The 14454-nt window shown below is 32.0% G+C and overlaps 1 protein-coding gene across 1 annotated transcript in view; it reads left to right on the forward strand.

The window, feature by feature from the left end:
- LOC133335068 (protein scabrous) overlaps nt 1-14454 on the forward strand; it is a 40780-nt gene that overhangs the window by 12262 nt on the left and 14064 nt on the right. The window contains exon 2 of the mRNA XM_061543370.1: nt 2203-2636. Within this exon, the coding sequence (XP_061399354.1) occupies nt 2203-2636 (434 nt within the window). The remainder of the gene's footprint in view (nt 1-2202; nt 2637-14454) is intronic.

Here is a 14454-nt window from a genome sequence, read left to right on the forward strand (position 1 = left end):
TCTACAGACGGACAGACGGACGGACATGCATAAATCGACTCAGAAAGTGATTCTATGCATATTCTCAAAAGGAACCATGTGTCTATCTCGTTTCATTTGCCTGTTACAAGCATATGCACAAAGACTTAATACCCTGTACCACAGTGTGGTGAAGGGTATAAATATATATTTAAAAAACCCTTACATGTTAGTTAGTCATTAAAATATATTTTTAAAAATTTCTCGGCAATTTATAGTCCTTGAAAAAAAAATATAAAAAACTCACCTGTTAATAGTACCTCGCCTTTTCAGAGCCTTAAAAAAATATTTACAAAAAAAATCCAAGCGTTTGGAATATGCCTCTAACTTCCTTCGATTTTGGTTTTCTTACTCAATATATACACACATTTGAAAAACAACCATATTAAGTCATTGAAAAGGATAATATTGTTTTTAATGTGATTTAGAAACCTCTCCACAAACCACTTGACCAGATAAGCAGTATTTCAATTCTCCTTCCTGCGTACAAGTTCCCAAGAAAAACAAAATTGTTTTTTTGTGTGGAAATTTCCCACAATTACTATTAAATATTTGATCCTCCCAAAAGTATGCTTCGATTCAAACGAAAAACAATTATCTAGCAAAAACATAAATCTCTCTCTCTCTCTCCCAGAACAACAACGACTATAACAACAATATCCCATTGGACATACAAGATTTTAGCAAAATATTGAACAACAACAAAAACAAGCAGAGGAAATTAGTTTTAACTACATTAGGCCTTTGTTATGTATTATTGGTTGGATAAACTAATGCATACCTTAAGGGATTGTTTTCAATTTTTTTTTGTTTTTTTCGTTGTCTGACCATACCTGGATCCTCATGAAAAATATCAAAGCTATCAGAGCTATATATAGGCCCTCTAGTGTTGTTATGGTTTACTAAATAATATCTCAGTACGTAAGTACCTGTAAATATTTACGTGTAACTCCCACATCCGAGTACATACGACAATAGGTATCAATTTAAAGGTCAACCACTCCTCTTGGATACACTATCAACTTCTCGGATCTATGTCCTTCAGGACTAAATATTTTTGGCATAGAATACACATTTTGTAATTTTTCACACAAAATTCAGGGTCCATTTGACCCACTAAATATTGACCGATCTTTGTGGAAACAGGCATGCTCATTCTTTGGCCCAATCCCCTTCTCCATGCAAAAATTCGGGATATTTGGTCCATTTGTTATGTATTATTGGTTGGATAAACTAAACATACCTTAAGGGATTGTTTTCAATTTTTTTTTGTTTTTTTTTTTTTTTGTAAATCGACAACAACAACAAATCCATAAAACTGATTAATTGCAATTTAATTGATGATGTTTTGTTGTTGTTTTGATAAACTACAAAAGATTTAGTTTACATCCATATAAACAACATTATACTTAATTGTAAACACCCCAAGGTATGCCATGAATAAAATCTCTATTAAAAATTTATCATCATCAAATCTAACTGTACTATTTATGGTCGTTTCAAAAATGCCATACAATAAATCACTCTGTTTGAGTATTTAAAAATTCATTTGTAGCTCAACTTTGCAAAAGAGAAAAATAAAAAAATAATTTTCCAAAAAAATTGTTAAAGCCTATCCTTAGGCTGTGTACGTAGCAAAAAACAATTATTTTATCGTTTAATAAATATCAAATGACTCTTCTCAGAATTTAAGTAATATATATTATTTAAAAAACAATTACAAGTTTGAATATTTAAACAGTTCCAACAAAAAAAAAAAAAAAAAAAAAAAACAACAACAACTTTTTGTTGAAAACAAATAGTAAATCATACTTTAAGGCCACTGGTGTATAGGGTATAAATGGTGGCTGGGTGGTAATTACCCATTTAAAAAATTCATAACTGTCTGTCTGGCTGGCTGGCTGGAGAACAGTTTATCGAAAACACGTGTATTGTGTGTTCGAAGTGAAGCCCCCAGGGCGGGACAGGAGGCTCTGATTTAAGATTTCCCTTAAATAAGGCTGTTTGATATTTAACTTTTCTTTTCCTTGCCTTTTTTGTTTTTTGGAAACCCCTCAACCTTGACATGGTTTTCTTTATATAAATATGCCAACCAACATTATAAATCACTTTGGGTTTAACATTTCAATACTTCTTACCCTCTAACTTCTCCCTCTCACGTCTTTTGTTTTCTTTCCATTTCAGACGTGAAGTTCAAGAGCTACGCAATGGCCATTTACTGGGCACCACCATTATCGGTGCCAACGGCGGCCACAAAGAACGCCTCACCATCGAATGGCTGCAACAGTCTGTCGGCGAGCTGAGAAAACAACTTGTAGAATTGCAATCCCTGGCCAGCAATGCGATGCGAGATGTAAACACACGCACCCAAAGCTGGGAGGATTTAACCACAATTCGTAGTGATTTCCAACAACTTAAGCTGGAATTAGCCGCACTCAAAGAACGCCAACAACAGACCGATGTCTATGTACAGGAGCTGCGTGAAGAGACCGAACAGCAGGAAGAGGATTACAAACGTCTGGTCATGCATTTGAACCAAAAACAAACGTCTGTGGCCAAGGATAATGCCGATGATGACAGCACAAATGCAGAACAACAACAACAAAGTTTAGAGGTAAGTGTGGCACAAAGAGAGAAAAATAAAGTTGATTAAAATTAGATTTTCTTTTACAAAGGTGACAATTTAAATGGAGGGGGGTTTTTTAATAGCAGATATTTTTTTGCAATAAAGAAAATGTTCGAAAACATTTAAGGGAAAAGAAAAAAAATAAATATAGAAATCCTAAAAGTATGCAGTAACATTCAAAGGAAAATGTAAATAACATAAACTCCTAAATGTATGCCTTGAATAGGTAAAAAATAACTTTTAGATAATCTAGATGTTTACAAGGTCTACATTTAGGCGTGGATTTTTAAAAATATTTTTTCAAGGGTTAGACGAAGATTTTTAAAAAATATTTTTGAACGTTTATACACAGTCGTAGATTTTAAATTTTTTCTCATGGATTATACACAGGCGTGGATTTTTTAAAGATATTTTTTCAAGGGTTATACAAAGGCGTGGATTTTTTAAAAATATTTTTTCAAGGGCTATACAAAGGCGTGGATTTTTTTAAAGATATTTTTTCAAGGGTTATACAAAGGCGTGGATTTTTTAAAGATATTTTTAAGGGTTATACAAAGGCTTGGATTTTTTAAAGATATTTTTTCAAGGGTTATACAAAGGCGTGGATTTTTTAAAGATATTTTTTCAAGGGTTATACAAAGGCGTGGATTTTTTTAAAGATATTTTTTCAAGGATTATACAAAGGCGTGGATTTTTTAAAAAATATTTTTTAAGGGTTATACAAAGGCGTGGATTTTTTAAAAAATATTTTTTAAGGGTTATACAAAGGCGTGGATTTTTTAAAAAATATTTTTTAAGGGTTATACAAAGGCGTGGAATTAAAAAATGTAAGTTTTTCGATTAGGCATATATTTCTTAAATATATTTTTTAATGTCTAAATTTGGCGTGGATTTAAAAAATTTAAGTTTTTCGATTAGGTATAGATTTCTTAAAAATATGTTTAAAGTCTACATTTAGGCGTACATTTCTTAAAAATATTTTATAAGGTATACATTTAGGCGTAGATTTGTTAAAAATATTTTTTTAAGGGTTATACATAAGCATGGATTTAGAAAAAATGTTTTTCGATTAGGCATAGATTTCTTAAAACTGTGTAAAAACAGTCTACATTTAGGCGTAGATTTCTTAAAAATATTTTATAAGTTGTACTTTTAGAGATTTTTTAAAAATGTATATTTTTGTTTTTTTAAACATTTTAAACATTTTTGTTGATTTAAACATTTCCTCTTCTTTAAACGCATTTGATATTTTTCATCTTTAAGATTGTATTATTCTTAAAACATTGCCTCATTATTTAATACCCCACATCCACAGCAATATCTCAACCATGACAATATTTCATTTAAATACAAATTAATATCAGCTTTCCGTTTTTGAAATTGAAATTAATCTCAATTTGTCACTGACAACAAACGGTACGCATTGCAAAAGCCATGCCAATAAATAAACAGGAAATTATTATTATTATTTACAAAGGAGATTATAATGGTAAAGCAGAGCCTAAATGTAGGCATTATTATTTGTTGAAATGTGTAACATTGTGGACATTTTAATATTCGGTAACAGCTGACTGGCAATTCAATTTGTGATTGTGTTTTAGAGAGCTTTTAATTTAAATTTTTCTTTTTGAAATTTCCATTGAAATTTGTTGGATGTAAGCTCCTAAAAGTATACCTTCTTAATTTTCAAATACCCATATAATACGAATCGAAATATATTTGCAACCCAATGGGTGAGATGCTTTTTCTCTTCAAATGTCTGAGTGTGTGTTTATTATATTGTTGTTACAAAGAAAATCTAATATTTTTCAATTTGTAAAACAATTTTTTTGAAAACAAAATATTATTTCGAAAGAAAAAAATCTCAACACACACACCGAAAAATCCAATTCATACTTATATTCACTTTAATTGATATGCAAAAAGATATTTTCTTTTTCTCTTCTGTTACTTTTCAATACCATAAAATAGGATATTTATTTGCCTAGAAATATACACCAGACTTACTAGCTCCCAAACACCTTAAAGTATGCTACTGTATTGAAAATAATGTAGTACAACAAAAAGAATCGCCATGTACAACACACAGCAGTCAGAGTCCATAAACAACATGTCAATGACAACAAGTTTATTGAAACATTTGGATTCGATGTGTCTCTGTGTGCGTGTGTGTGTTTAGAATATGCATATATGTGTGTGTGATGGTAAGCCAGTTGTAAAATCGTAAAGTGTATATGTTTTCTTTATTGTATAACAACAGGGGCTTACATAAAATATTTATAGAAAACATAGTACCCCCATACCACATCGATGAGCAGCATATTTGATGTTCAAAATGTTTACGAATTTTTGCAAATATTTTTTAGTTAAAAGCTACACCCAAATCGAACGAGGGAATATATTTGTTATAGGAAATCCAGAGATATAGGGGTATTTGAAAGGATGAAAAGGATTAAGGGGATCAGGAGATTCTATAGATCGAACAAGAATTTAAAAATGTCACTGCTTAAGAGGAAACATACACAACTCCCAAAAGTATACCTTACTTTTTATTTTATATTTTTTGTGATCCTAAAAATATTCTTCACTTTTTTTTGAAATGATATCCTCATCTCACAACCCTTTCATCTCTAATCCGGTTTTTATGTTTATTTCGCCACTTTTCATGCAAAGTGACTTACTCTGCATGTACATACATACTTATATACATTTTCTTGGATACCAACAACACCAACACAAATAAGCTTAACAAATATCATGGCAATACACAAATTTATGACAATATTTATAGTTCATCTCAATGCGACAAAAGGTGCTTGAGACATTTGTATCTGAAGTGCTGGTGGTGGTGGTGGGGATGGTACTTACAAATCTTTTGATGTCAAAGGAATTCAAAAATTTCATATCAGGAAAATATGTTGTCACGAACAGATGGTAGACATAACAGAATGTAATCTGTCGGATAGGTAATAAGAATGTCACAAAAGAGTTATGAATTTATGGGAACAGATTTTTTATTAAAAATAAAAAAATATAGATAAATAAGTTAGAGGAGGTTGGAGGTTCCATAAATTTTTTGAAAACCACATCTTGGCACATTTCTTGAACGACAAATGAAAACACATTGAAAAAATATTTTTTAAAAAATCCACGCCTGTGTTTATACCTTGAAAAATGTTTTTAAACCATTTTTTAAACCACCATAAACCAACTACCATGAAACTCTTGCTTTCTGCGGATTTGTATTGCGAGCCAGGGCCCTATTTCGCGATAGTTGCACCCTCTTACCCGATTAGAGGTCAACAGCTCCTCTTCCTTACACTGACATATTTTCCGAATATTACTAAAATTCTGTACAGTCATTTTAATTACTTGTCCAGATTTCCTTGACCGTGGGTTGTGTTGTGATGTTATGCTTTCAATTGTAGCCCATAGATCAACTCGAAAAAACAAAAAAAAAGAAGTTTTCTGTCTACTTCATCCAAAATTATACCCTGATCATCACGGAAAATTATAGGCATTGTCCTCGACCATAACTGGAATCTCATAGAACATTTCAAAGCCATCAGAGTTATATTTTCGCCTTCTAGTGTGGTAACGGGTTGCTAAATAATATCTGAATACGTAAGAACCGTGTTTACGTGTAACTCCCATATCCGATTACATACGACAATATAATTGGTGTCCTCTTTGATATAATATCAACTTCTCGGGTCTATGTCTTTCAGGGCTAAATATATATGCCATAGAATACAAATTTTGTAATTTTTTCACCCAAAAGTCAGGGTCCATTTGATCCGCTAAATATTGACCAATCTTTATCAAAACAGGCGTGCTTATTCTGAAGCCCGATCCCGTTCTCCATGTAAAATTTTGCGATGTTCGGGCCATAATTGTAGCCTCTGGGGCGACCAGAAAAACGGACAAAAATTAAGTATTTGGTCCATTTCATCCCTTAAATATTAACCGATCATTACCAAAAATACTAGGGGTCTTCACTGGGCCGAACCCATCCTACATGCAAAATTTCGTGAAAATTGGTCCATAAATATGGTCTGTATCGTGTTTACAAATTATAATGGACGGACGGGCACACATGTCAAGATCGACTGAGCTAGTCGAGATATGAAGATCGGTATACTTAATGGTGGGTCTAGGACCAATATGTTTGGGCCATAATTGCGGCCTCTGGAGCATAATTTCAGCCTCTGCTTTTTCTTCGGCCCTATCCCCTTCTCCATGTAAAAATTCGCGATTTTTAGACCATAATTGCGGCCTCTGGAGCGACCAGAAAAAAAATGAAATATATGGTCCATATCATTCCCTAAATATTAACCGACCTTTACCAAAAACAATAGGGGTCTTCATTGCGCCGAACCCATCCTACATGCAAAATTTCATGAAGATTGGTCCATAAATGTGGTCTGTATCGTATTTACAAATTATAATGGACGGACGGACACACATGTCTAGATCGATTCAGCTAGTCGAGATATGACGACCAAAGATGGGTCTAGGATCAATATGTTTGGGCCACAATTGCGGCCTCTGGAACATAATTGCGGCCTCTGCTTTTTCTTTGGCCCGATCCCCTTCTCCATGTAAAAATTCGCGATTTTTGGGCCATAATTGCGGCCTTTGGAGCGACCAGAAAAAACGACAAAAATTAAGTATGTGCTCCATTCATCCCTTAAATATTATCCGATCTTTATCAAACACATTAGGGGTATCCATTGGGCCGAACCCATCCTACATGCAAAATTTCGTGAAGATTGGTCCATAAATGTGGTCTGTATCGTGTTTAGAAATTATAATGGACGGACGGGCACACATGTCTACATCGACTCAGCTAGTCGAGATGTGACGATCGGTATACTTAAAGGTGGGTCTAGGACCAATATTTCACGAAGTAACAATCTCTTGGGGGTGCCCAAAGCTATAATACCATGACAACATAGTTGTGTAGGGTATAAAAATCCACGTCTCGTTTAGTCGTCATATGAAATCCTTTCCCCATGTTTTGCTTTAAAATATATTTTTAAGGCATCCTAAAAGTATGCAACGTTATGGGGCAACAATTTTGTTTTTTTTTTCGATGTTTTAATTTATTATTATTTAATAGCTTGTATTCAATTATACATTGAGACACACGGATTTTTTTCCATCTGTCACGTAGCCAAACGAAAAACGAACTCTACTACATATCCTGAAATTCATATAGTTACCTGTCATGTGCAAGTCCACACAAATGATTCATGACTATGTGTTGAGCACAGTTCGTATTTTTTTATTTTGGCCATTTTATAGTTTCATTTATTGTGTGAGCAGAAAATTGATTAAATACAACTCACAAAAAAAACAACAAAAAATAAATAAAAACACCAGAAACATGATTTCATATTTCAACAATTTAATAATGGTGAAAATTGCGATTTAACTGTAAATATAATTGCTGATGAATTGAGTGATACATTCAAGCGTACATATGTTGTCATATGGTTAGTTAAATATGTCAATTTTTTGCTTTATTTGAAATTTTCTTGTTGCTAGGTGACGTATGTTTTGAATTTCATTTTTGAGATAATTGGTTGGTTATTTAGAAAGCAAAAAAAAGGAAACTCTCTTCATCACTCCCATTTTATGTGTTGAAAATTCGTCTCATTTTGCACAAAATTTGGCCAGATTTTTTTTGCTTCATCTTATCCGAATTTCGAACACAATTCATTGTTAAGCTCCACTGCAACTTTGTCCATGTTCACGGTTAATGAAAACATAAATTATATTTGCTCTCTCTCCCTCTCTCTCACACACACACTCCCTTAAATACGATTTTATGTTTAGCATACATTCAGGCGTTGCCGAGAACACAATGGGCATACATATATATAATATTATAGTAAACGTTGGTTGTATTTCAGAGAAGCAACACATTTTGGCTAACTTAATTAAAATAATACCAAATTAAGTTGGAATGCTAAATCGGAATAGTGTTTATGGAGGAGGAAAACAATATAATACTGCAAATTGGCAGCCTGAAAGCATGCACTGAAAATATAATTTACACTATATTTTAGTGCAGATTTTTGGAATTTAAAAAAATCTGTTTTTGGTCAAACACTTTTCAAATTGGAATCAGAAAGTTAAACAGTCATTTTTACGATATATGTAGGGTAAATATTTCATGGAATTCCCTGTATTGCAGCAGGTGTTCACAATATAAAAAATTCTTTAGAATTTAAAACGAATTTTCACTTGGACGAAAGCATAAACTTCCACGAAATAAAAATACATTTAATTTATTATTTTTTATTATTTTTTTTTTTATTTATTTTGTTCTTTTTTTTTTTGATAAAACGATTATTGTTAAAAAAAGGTTTATGAACTTACCCACACATCTGAATATAAACCAAGAATTAAATTATTTTTTATTGTTTCATAGAATGGATTTTTAATAGAATTTCCACAATTTCTGTTACTTTCCGGAATACACAGATATACATATTGTGTATGTGTATGTATTTATTTCCCACTTGAATTGCAACTCTAATTGAAATAAAATGACCATAAAATATAAAATTTTCTATTGCATATCTTCTGGGTGCTGGACTATTACTCATGACATCAAATATTCTATTGTCTATTTTAGGGATAATTGAAAAATCAAATTGCCATGATAGTGTTATACAATATTTTGTATTACATTCTTACATACATATATATAACAAAAGTTACATAGTTTTTGGTATATTTATTGCCTGCAGACAAGAAAATCATTTTTTAAAAAATTATTTTTGTTTTTGACATTTTAAATAAGAAATATGAAGGGAATTTACACTTCCGGCAATTAAATAAATAAAAGATATACAAGGTATACAAAAGTATTGTTTTTTTATTATTAATACTAATTTTTTAAATGTCTACAATAAGAATGGATTTTTTAAATATATATATTTTTCCAAGTCCAGCAATAGGCGTGGATTTTCTAAATATTTTTTTTCAAATATTTTTCAAAGCCTACCTTTAGGGGTGGATTTTCTAAATGTTTCTTTTTCAAATATTTTTCAAAGCCTTCCTTTAGACGTGGATTTTTTAAATGTTTTTCTTTTCAAATATTTTTCAAAGCCTACCTTTAGGCGTGGATTTTCTAAATCTTTTTTTCAAAGCCTACCTTTAGGCGTAGATTTTTTAAATGTTTTTTTTTTTCAAAGCCTACCTTTAGGCGTGGGTTTTTTAAATGTTTTTTTAAATATTTTTCAAAGCCTACCTTTAGGCGTGGGTTTTTTAAATGTTTTTTAAATATTTTTCAAAGCCTACCTTTAGGCGTGGATTTTTTAAATGTTTTTTAAATATTTTTCAAAGCCTACCTTTAGGCGTGGATTTTTTAAATGTTTTTTAAATATTTTTCAAAGCCTACCATTAGGCGTGGATTTTTTAAGATCTTTTGTAAAGCCTACCATTAGGCGTTGATTTTATAATATCTTTTTTAAAGCTTACCTTTAGGCGTTGATTTTATAATATCTTTTTCAAAGCCTAACTTTAGGCCTTGACTTATTAAAAATCTTTTTCAAAGACTTTAAAAAAACTGTGGATAGTCTCTAAAAACTATTTAAAAAAAATCACATCTGTGGATAGTCTCTAAAAACTATTTTTAAAAAATGAACGGCTTTGGATAGTCTCTAAAAATCCATGCCTGTTTATCGTCTTTAAAAAAATATTTATAAAACTCCACGCCTGTGGAAAGTCGTTAAAAATATATTTAACCAGTAAGGGAAGTAGTAAAGTCGGACGGAGCCGACTATACCCTTCACCACTTTGGGTATATTCAACAGATGAATCCTAACAGACGTCGTATTTTTACAGGGCCAATAAAATGAAAATGGATGCATAAACATGTCATTCTGCAATTAATTATGCTGTACCAAATTTCGTGCATACCGAAAAAATATTAAGGGGACCATCACATTCTCGGGGTCAAATTTTTTTTGATTTAATTCGAATCTACACTAATTCAAAAATGTCCCTACAAAATTTCAAGTGAAAATCTCAAGAACACTTGAAGATATAGCCGATTTCATGTGTCAGCATCAAGTGACGGCTAAAGGTCTTCTCAAACTTTAAACGCGTGTTCCTCTTTTGCGAAGGGCGGGCACTATAACTCAAAAACTAATTCCAAACTTTTACACGTTTCTCTGTGAGTGTATAGCTATCGTATGAACTAGGATAACGCCAATCGTTGAAGATCTTCTTTATTTTTTAACTTGTCTTTTGGTAAAAAAATGGGCGATTTCCCAAAAATATTTTTTCAAAGGTCCGCCATTTTGTTAATTTTAGCGTGAAGTCAATAATCCTAGTTCATATGAGAGTCAATAATCCTAGTTCATATACAGACATGTACTCTTTCTAACACCGTTGGAATTATCGGATTCCGATGTTCCAGTGAGGAGTTATCGTGCCCGCCATCAAAAATAAGGACTTCTCTTTAATTACAAAAATTACTTAAGGGACTTTGGTACATTTACCTTAAATCGGACAAAAATATATATGGGAGCTATATCTAAATGTGAACCGAATTTCATGAAACTTGACGCACATCATTCTAGACCTAACTCATTATGCTGTGCCAAATTTCGTACAAATCGAATGATATATAGGGACTTTGGTGCACCATTTACATTAAATCGGACGAAAATATATATGTGAGCTATATCTAAATCTGAACCGATTTTCAGGAAACTTAACACACAAGCAAATCGTAAGATATATAGGGACTTTGGTGCACCATTTATATTAAATCGGACGAAAATATATATGGGAGCTATATCTAAATCTGAACCGATTTTTCCCAATTTCAATAAAAATCCAAACCATTGGGTAGTGGTAAAAATATTTTTAAAAAATCCACCCCATTTGTTACTCTTTAAAATATATTTTTATAAAATCCACACCTGAAAATATTTAAAAAGTCCACACTTATATTAGTTCTTGAAGCTAATTTTTAATTCATTTCATATTTCATTTTTTTTTTTTTGCGAAGTCCTTAGACCCTTAGCAAAATTTATTTGACAGCGAACGAACTGACAATTTCTGAAAAACAACAACACCGAATATGGCAGCCTTCTTTTGAACAACCTGACAGTTCATAAATAACAATGGAAGAACATAAAAAAATATGATTCCGTTTTTTTTTAATATTCAACTCATTGTCATTTATGGACCTGCCAAATGGCATTTGATGGCCGTAACACCTGTTTGGATTTGGATTAGCATATATTTTTCGGAAGAATTTTTATTACTACCAACCTGCATGACTGCCAGGCTGCCTGTCAGTCGTTGTTGATTGCCATTGAATCTGGAGCATAACATTGTTGCACGGCAGTTGTGTTGTAATAAACAAAAGTATAAATCATTATCCCTCCTGCTGGGCTAGCAATGTGACTGTGGCACATGACTTTACGTTTATACCATATCTCCCTCTCTGCCTTGGTTTAGATTATGGTTTGGCTTACCGTTAGAAGTCAAAAATTTATACAGTCACTCCTCTGGCCGGCCAATCGTTTAACTAAATTGTTGTTAACCTTTATTTATTCGGAGGGCGGGGGTTATATGTTCGAACTACGTTTTTGATATGCGTTGGCCTTTCCGTTTGGGTTGTTTTTTTCTTTCCTTTTGTTTATTCCTTGTGTGTTTTCCTTTCTTATTTTGTGTTCTCGTTGCTGTTGAGAGTTATGGCCCAAAAAGACATTAAACCATTATAACGAAGCGTTACATTATGGTACTTATATTTCTGTAATAATCATAACAATAAAATGTATCCTTCGAAAGTCGAAAACATGTCTGTATGGGTGTGTGTGTGTGTGAGTGAAGGTCTGTTCGTGTTTTATATATTATTGAGGTTAAAAGGATATGTCGTCCCATTTCCCATTGATGTGGGTGTGAATGTCTTTTGCTGGCTGTTGTTGTTGTTGTTGCTGTTGCCTTCACATGCCAACTTGACGGAGTGTTAGTCATTTACACAATTTTCTTTGGTATTCTGTTTTTGGATGTTTATATGAAACAAATCCAAAATCCTGCCTTCTCCTGCCCTGCTCCTTTTGTTTTTGGTATCCATAAGACAATACAAAAAAGTTATTGGCTTTATTCCATATTTTTGTTGGCTTCCTTTCTTTTGTATTTTTATTTCGCCTCCGTTCGTCTTTGTGCGTTTTAAGGAAACCTTTTCTAGGTGTCCGGAAACAGCTGTATTTTATTGTTTCATAATGAGACCATATATTTTCTGTCCTTATTCTTCTTCTTCTTTCCAAAAGAGTCTTTTAATAAAACGAATAACTTTTATGGCATAACATTTTGAGGTTTTTAAAAAATTCATCATCCACATCATCATCATCAGAAAATTTGTTCATTAAATCATTTGAATTTTTATGGACTCGAAGGAAAGCGACAGAAGGATAAAGGAAAAGGCATTGATTGATGATTGATTTTAATAAAGGATTTCCCCCAAAAAAAACCCATAATCATGAACAACAATTCATTGATATTGGTATGCAATGAATTAGAGTAAACCTAAAAGTATGCAACATTTTTTTTCTTTAAATATAATTAAATACATTATAGTCGGTATTTGGCTTTCACAATTTGTCTGTGTGGCTTAAGACTTAAGCCCAAAAAATACAATTACCACAATGCGATAATTTAATTTTTCTGAATAATTGTTATTTAATAATACCAGAATCAGAAGCATAGCCAGCAAAGGGGGCACGGAGGGAGGTAATAATAATGTTCATAGTAATTCATGGCAGACTTTAGGGATTAAAAATAAACAAATCGTATAAACATATGGTCATGCAAACACATATACACTATATACACACATATACAAATACATCTACACATACATAAAAATATGTATATGTATATATAAAAATACAAACACATACATTTTTATTGACCTTTAGTTATTGTTGGTTGGTTGGTTGTTCGGTTGCTGGCCTGACAGCCTCGCAGGCAAACAATCCCAACCAAATTGACCCACAATTCTCTTGTAAATATTTAAAATTTAATTATATAACAACGAAATGATTAAATTATTAAATAAATATTTATATTGCAATTATCATTAAAAATAATTAATACCATAAAAATGGTCATGAATTGTTTATAATAAACAGCATATTCGTCGATGGAATTATTTTCTTTTTTTCCATTTTATTTCAAATATGGTAGTTGTTTAAATTTTATTGGAGGATAAAAAAATATATTAATACAGCAGAAGAAACTGATATTGTTATGAATAAGCCAGTAATTATTTTTAATATATTTAAAAAAATTAAATTTTAAAACTATTTTTCCAGGCGTGAATTTAAACTACAAATATTTGAAAGGGCCATATACAGGCGTGGATTTTTATAAAAATATTTTATAGAGGGTTCCAACACAGGCGTGGATTTTTCCAACACAGCCGTGGATTTTTCCAACACAGCCGTGGATTTCCAACACAGGCGAGGATTTTTAAAATTATTTTATTAGGGTCCGCCACAAGGTTCTAAAACAGGCGTGGATTTTTAAAAATATTTTTTCCAGGGGCCCAACACAAGGTTCCAACACAGGCGTGGATTTCTAAAAATATTTTTTCCAGGGGCCCAACACAGGCGTGGATTTTTAAAAATATTTTTTCCAGGGGCCCAACACAAGGTTCCAACACAGGCGTGGATTTTTTAAAAATATTTTTTTTTTTTGAGAATCCAACACAGCCGTGGATTTTTGGAAATATTGTTTTTTAAGAATCCAACACAGCCGAGGATTTTTAAAAATAT

This window comes from Musca vetustissima, unplaced genomic scaffold (genome assembly GCF_032173495.1).
Source record: "Musca vetustissima isolate MV318-11 ecotype Yass unplaced genomic scaffold, APGP_CSIRO_Mvet_v1 utg30100, whole genome shotgun sequence".
NCBI lineage: Eukaryota > Metazoa > Arthropoda > Insecta > Diptera > Muscidae > Musca > Musca vetustissima.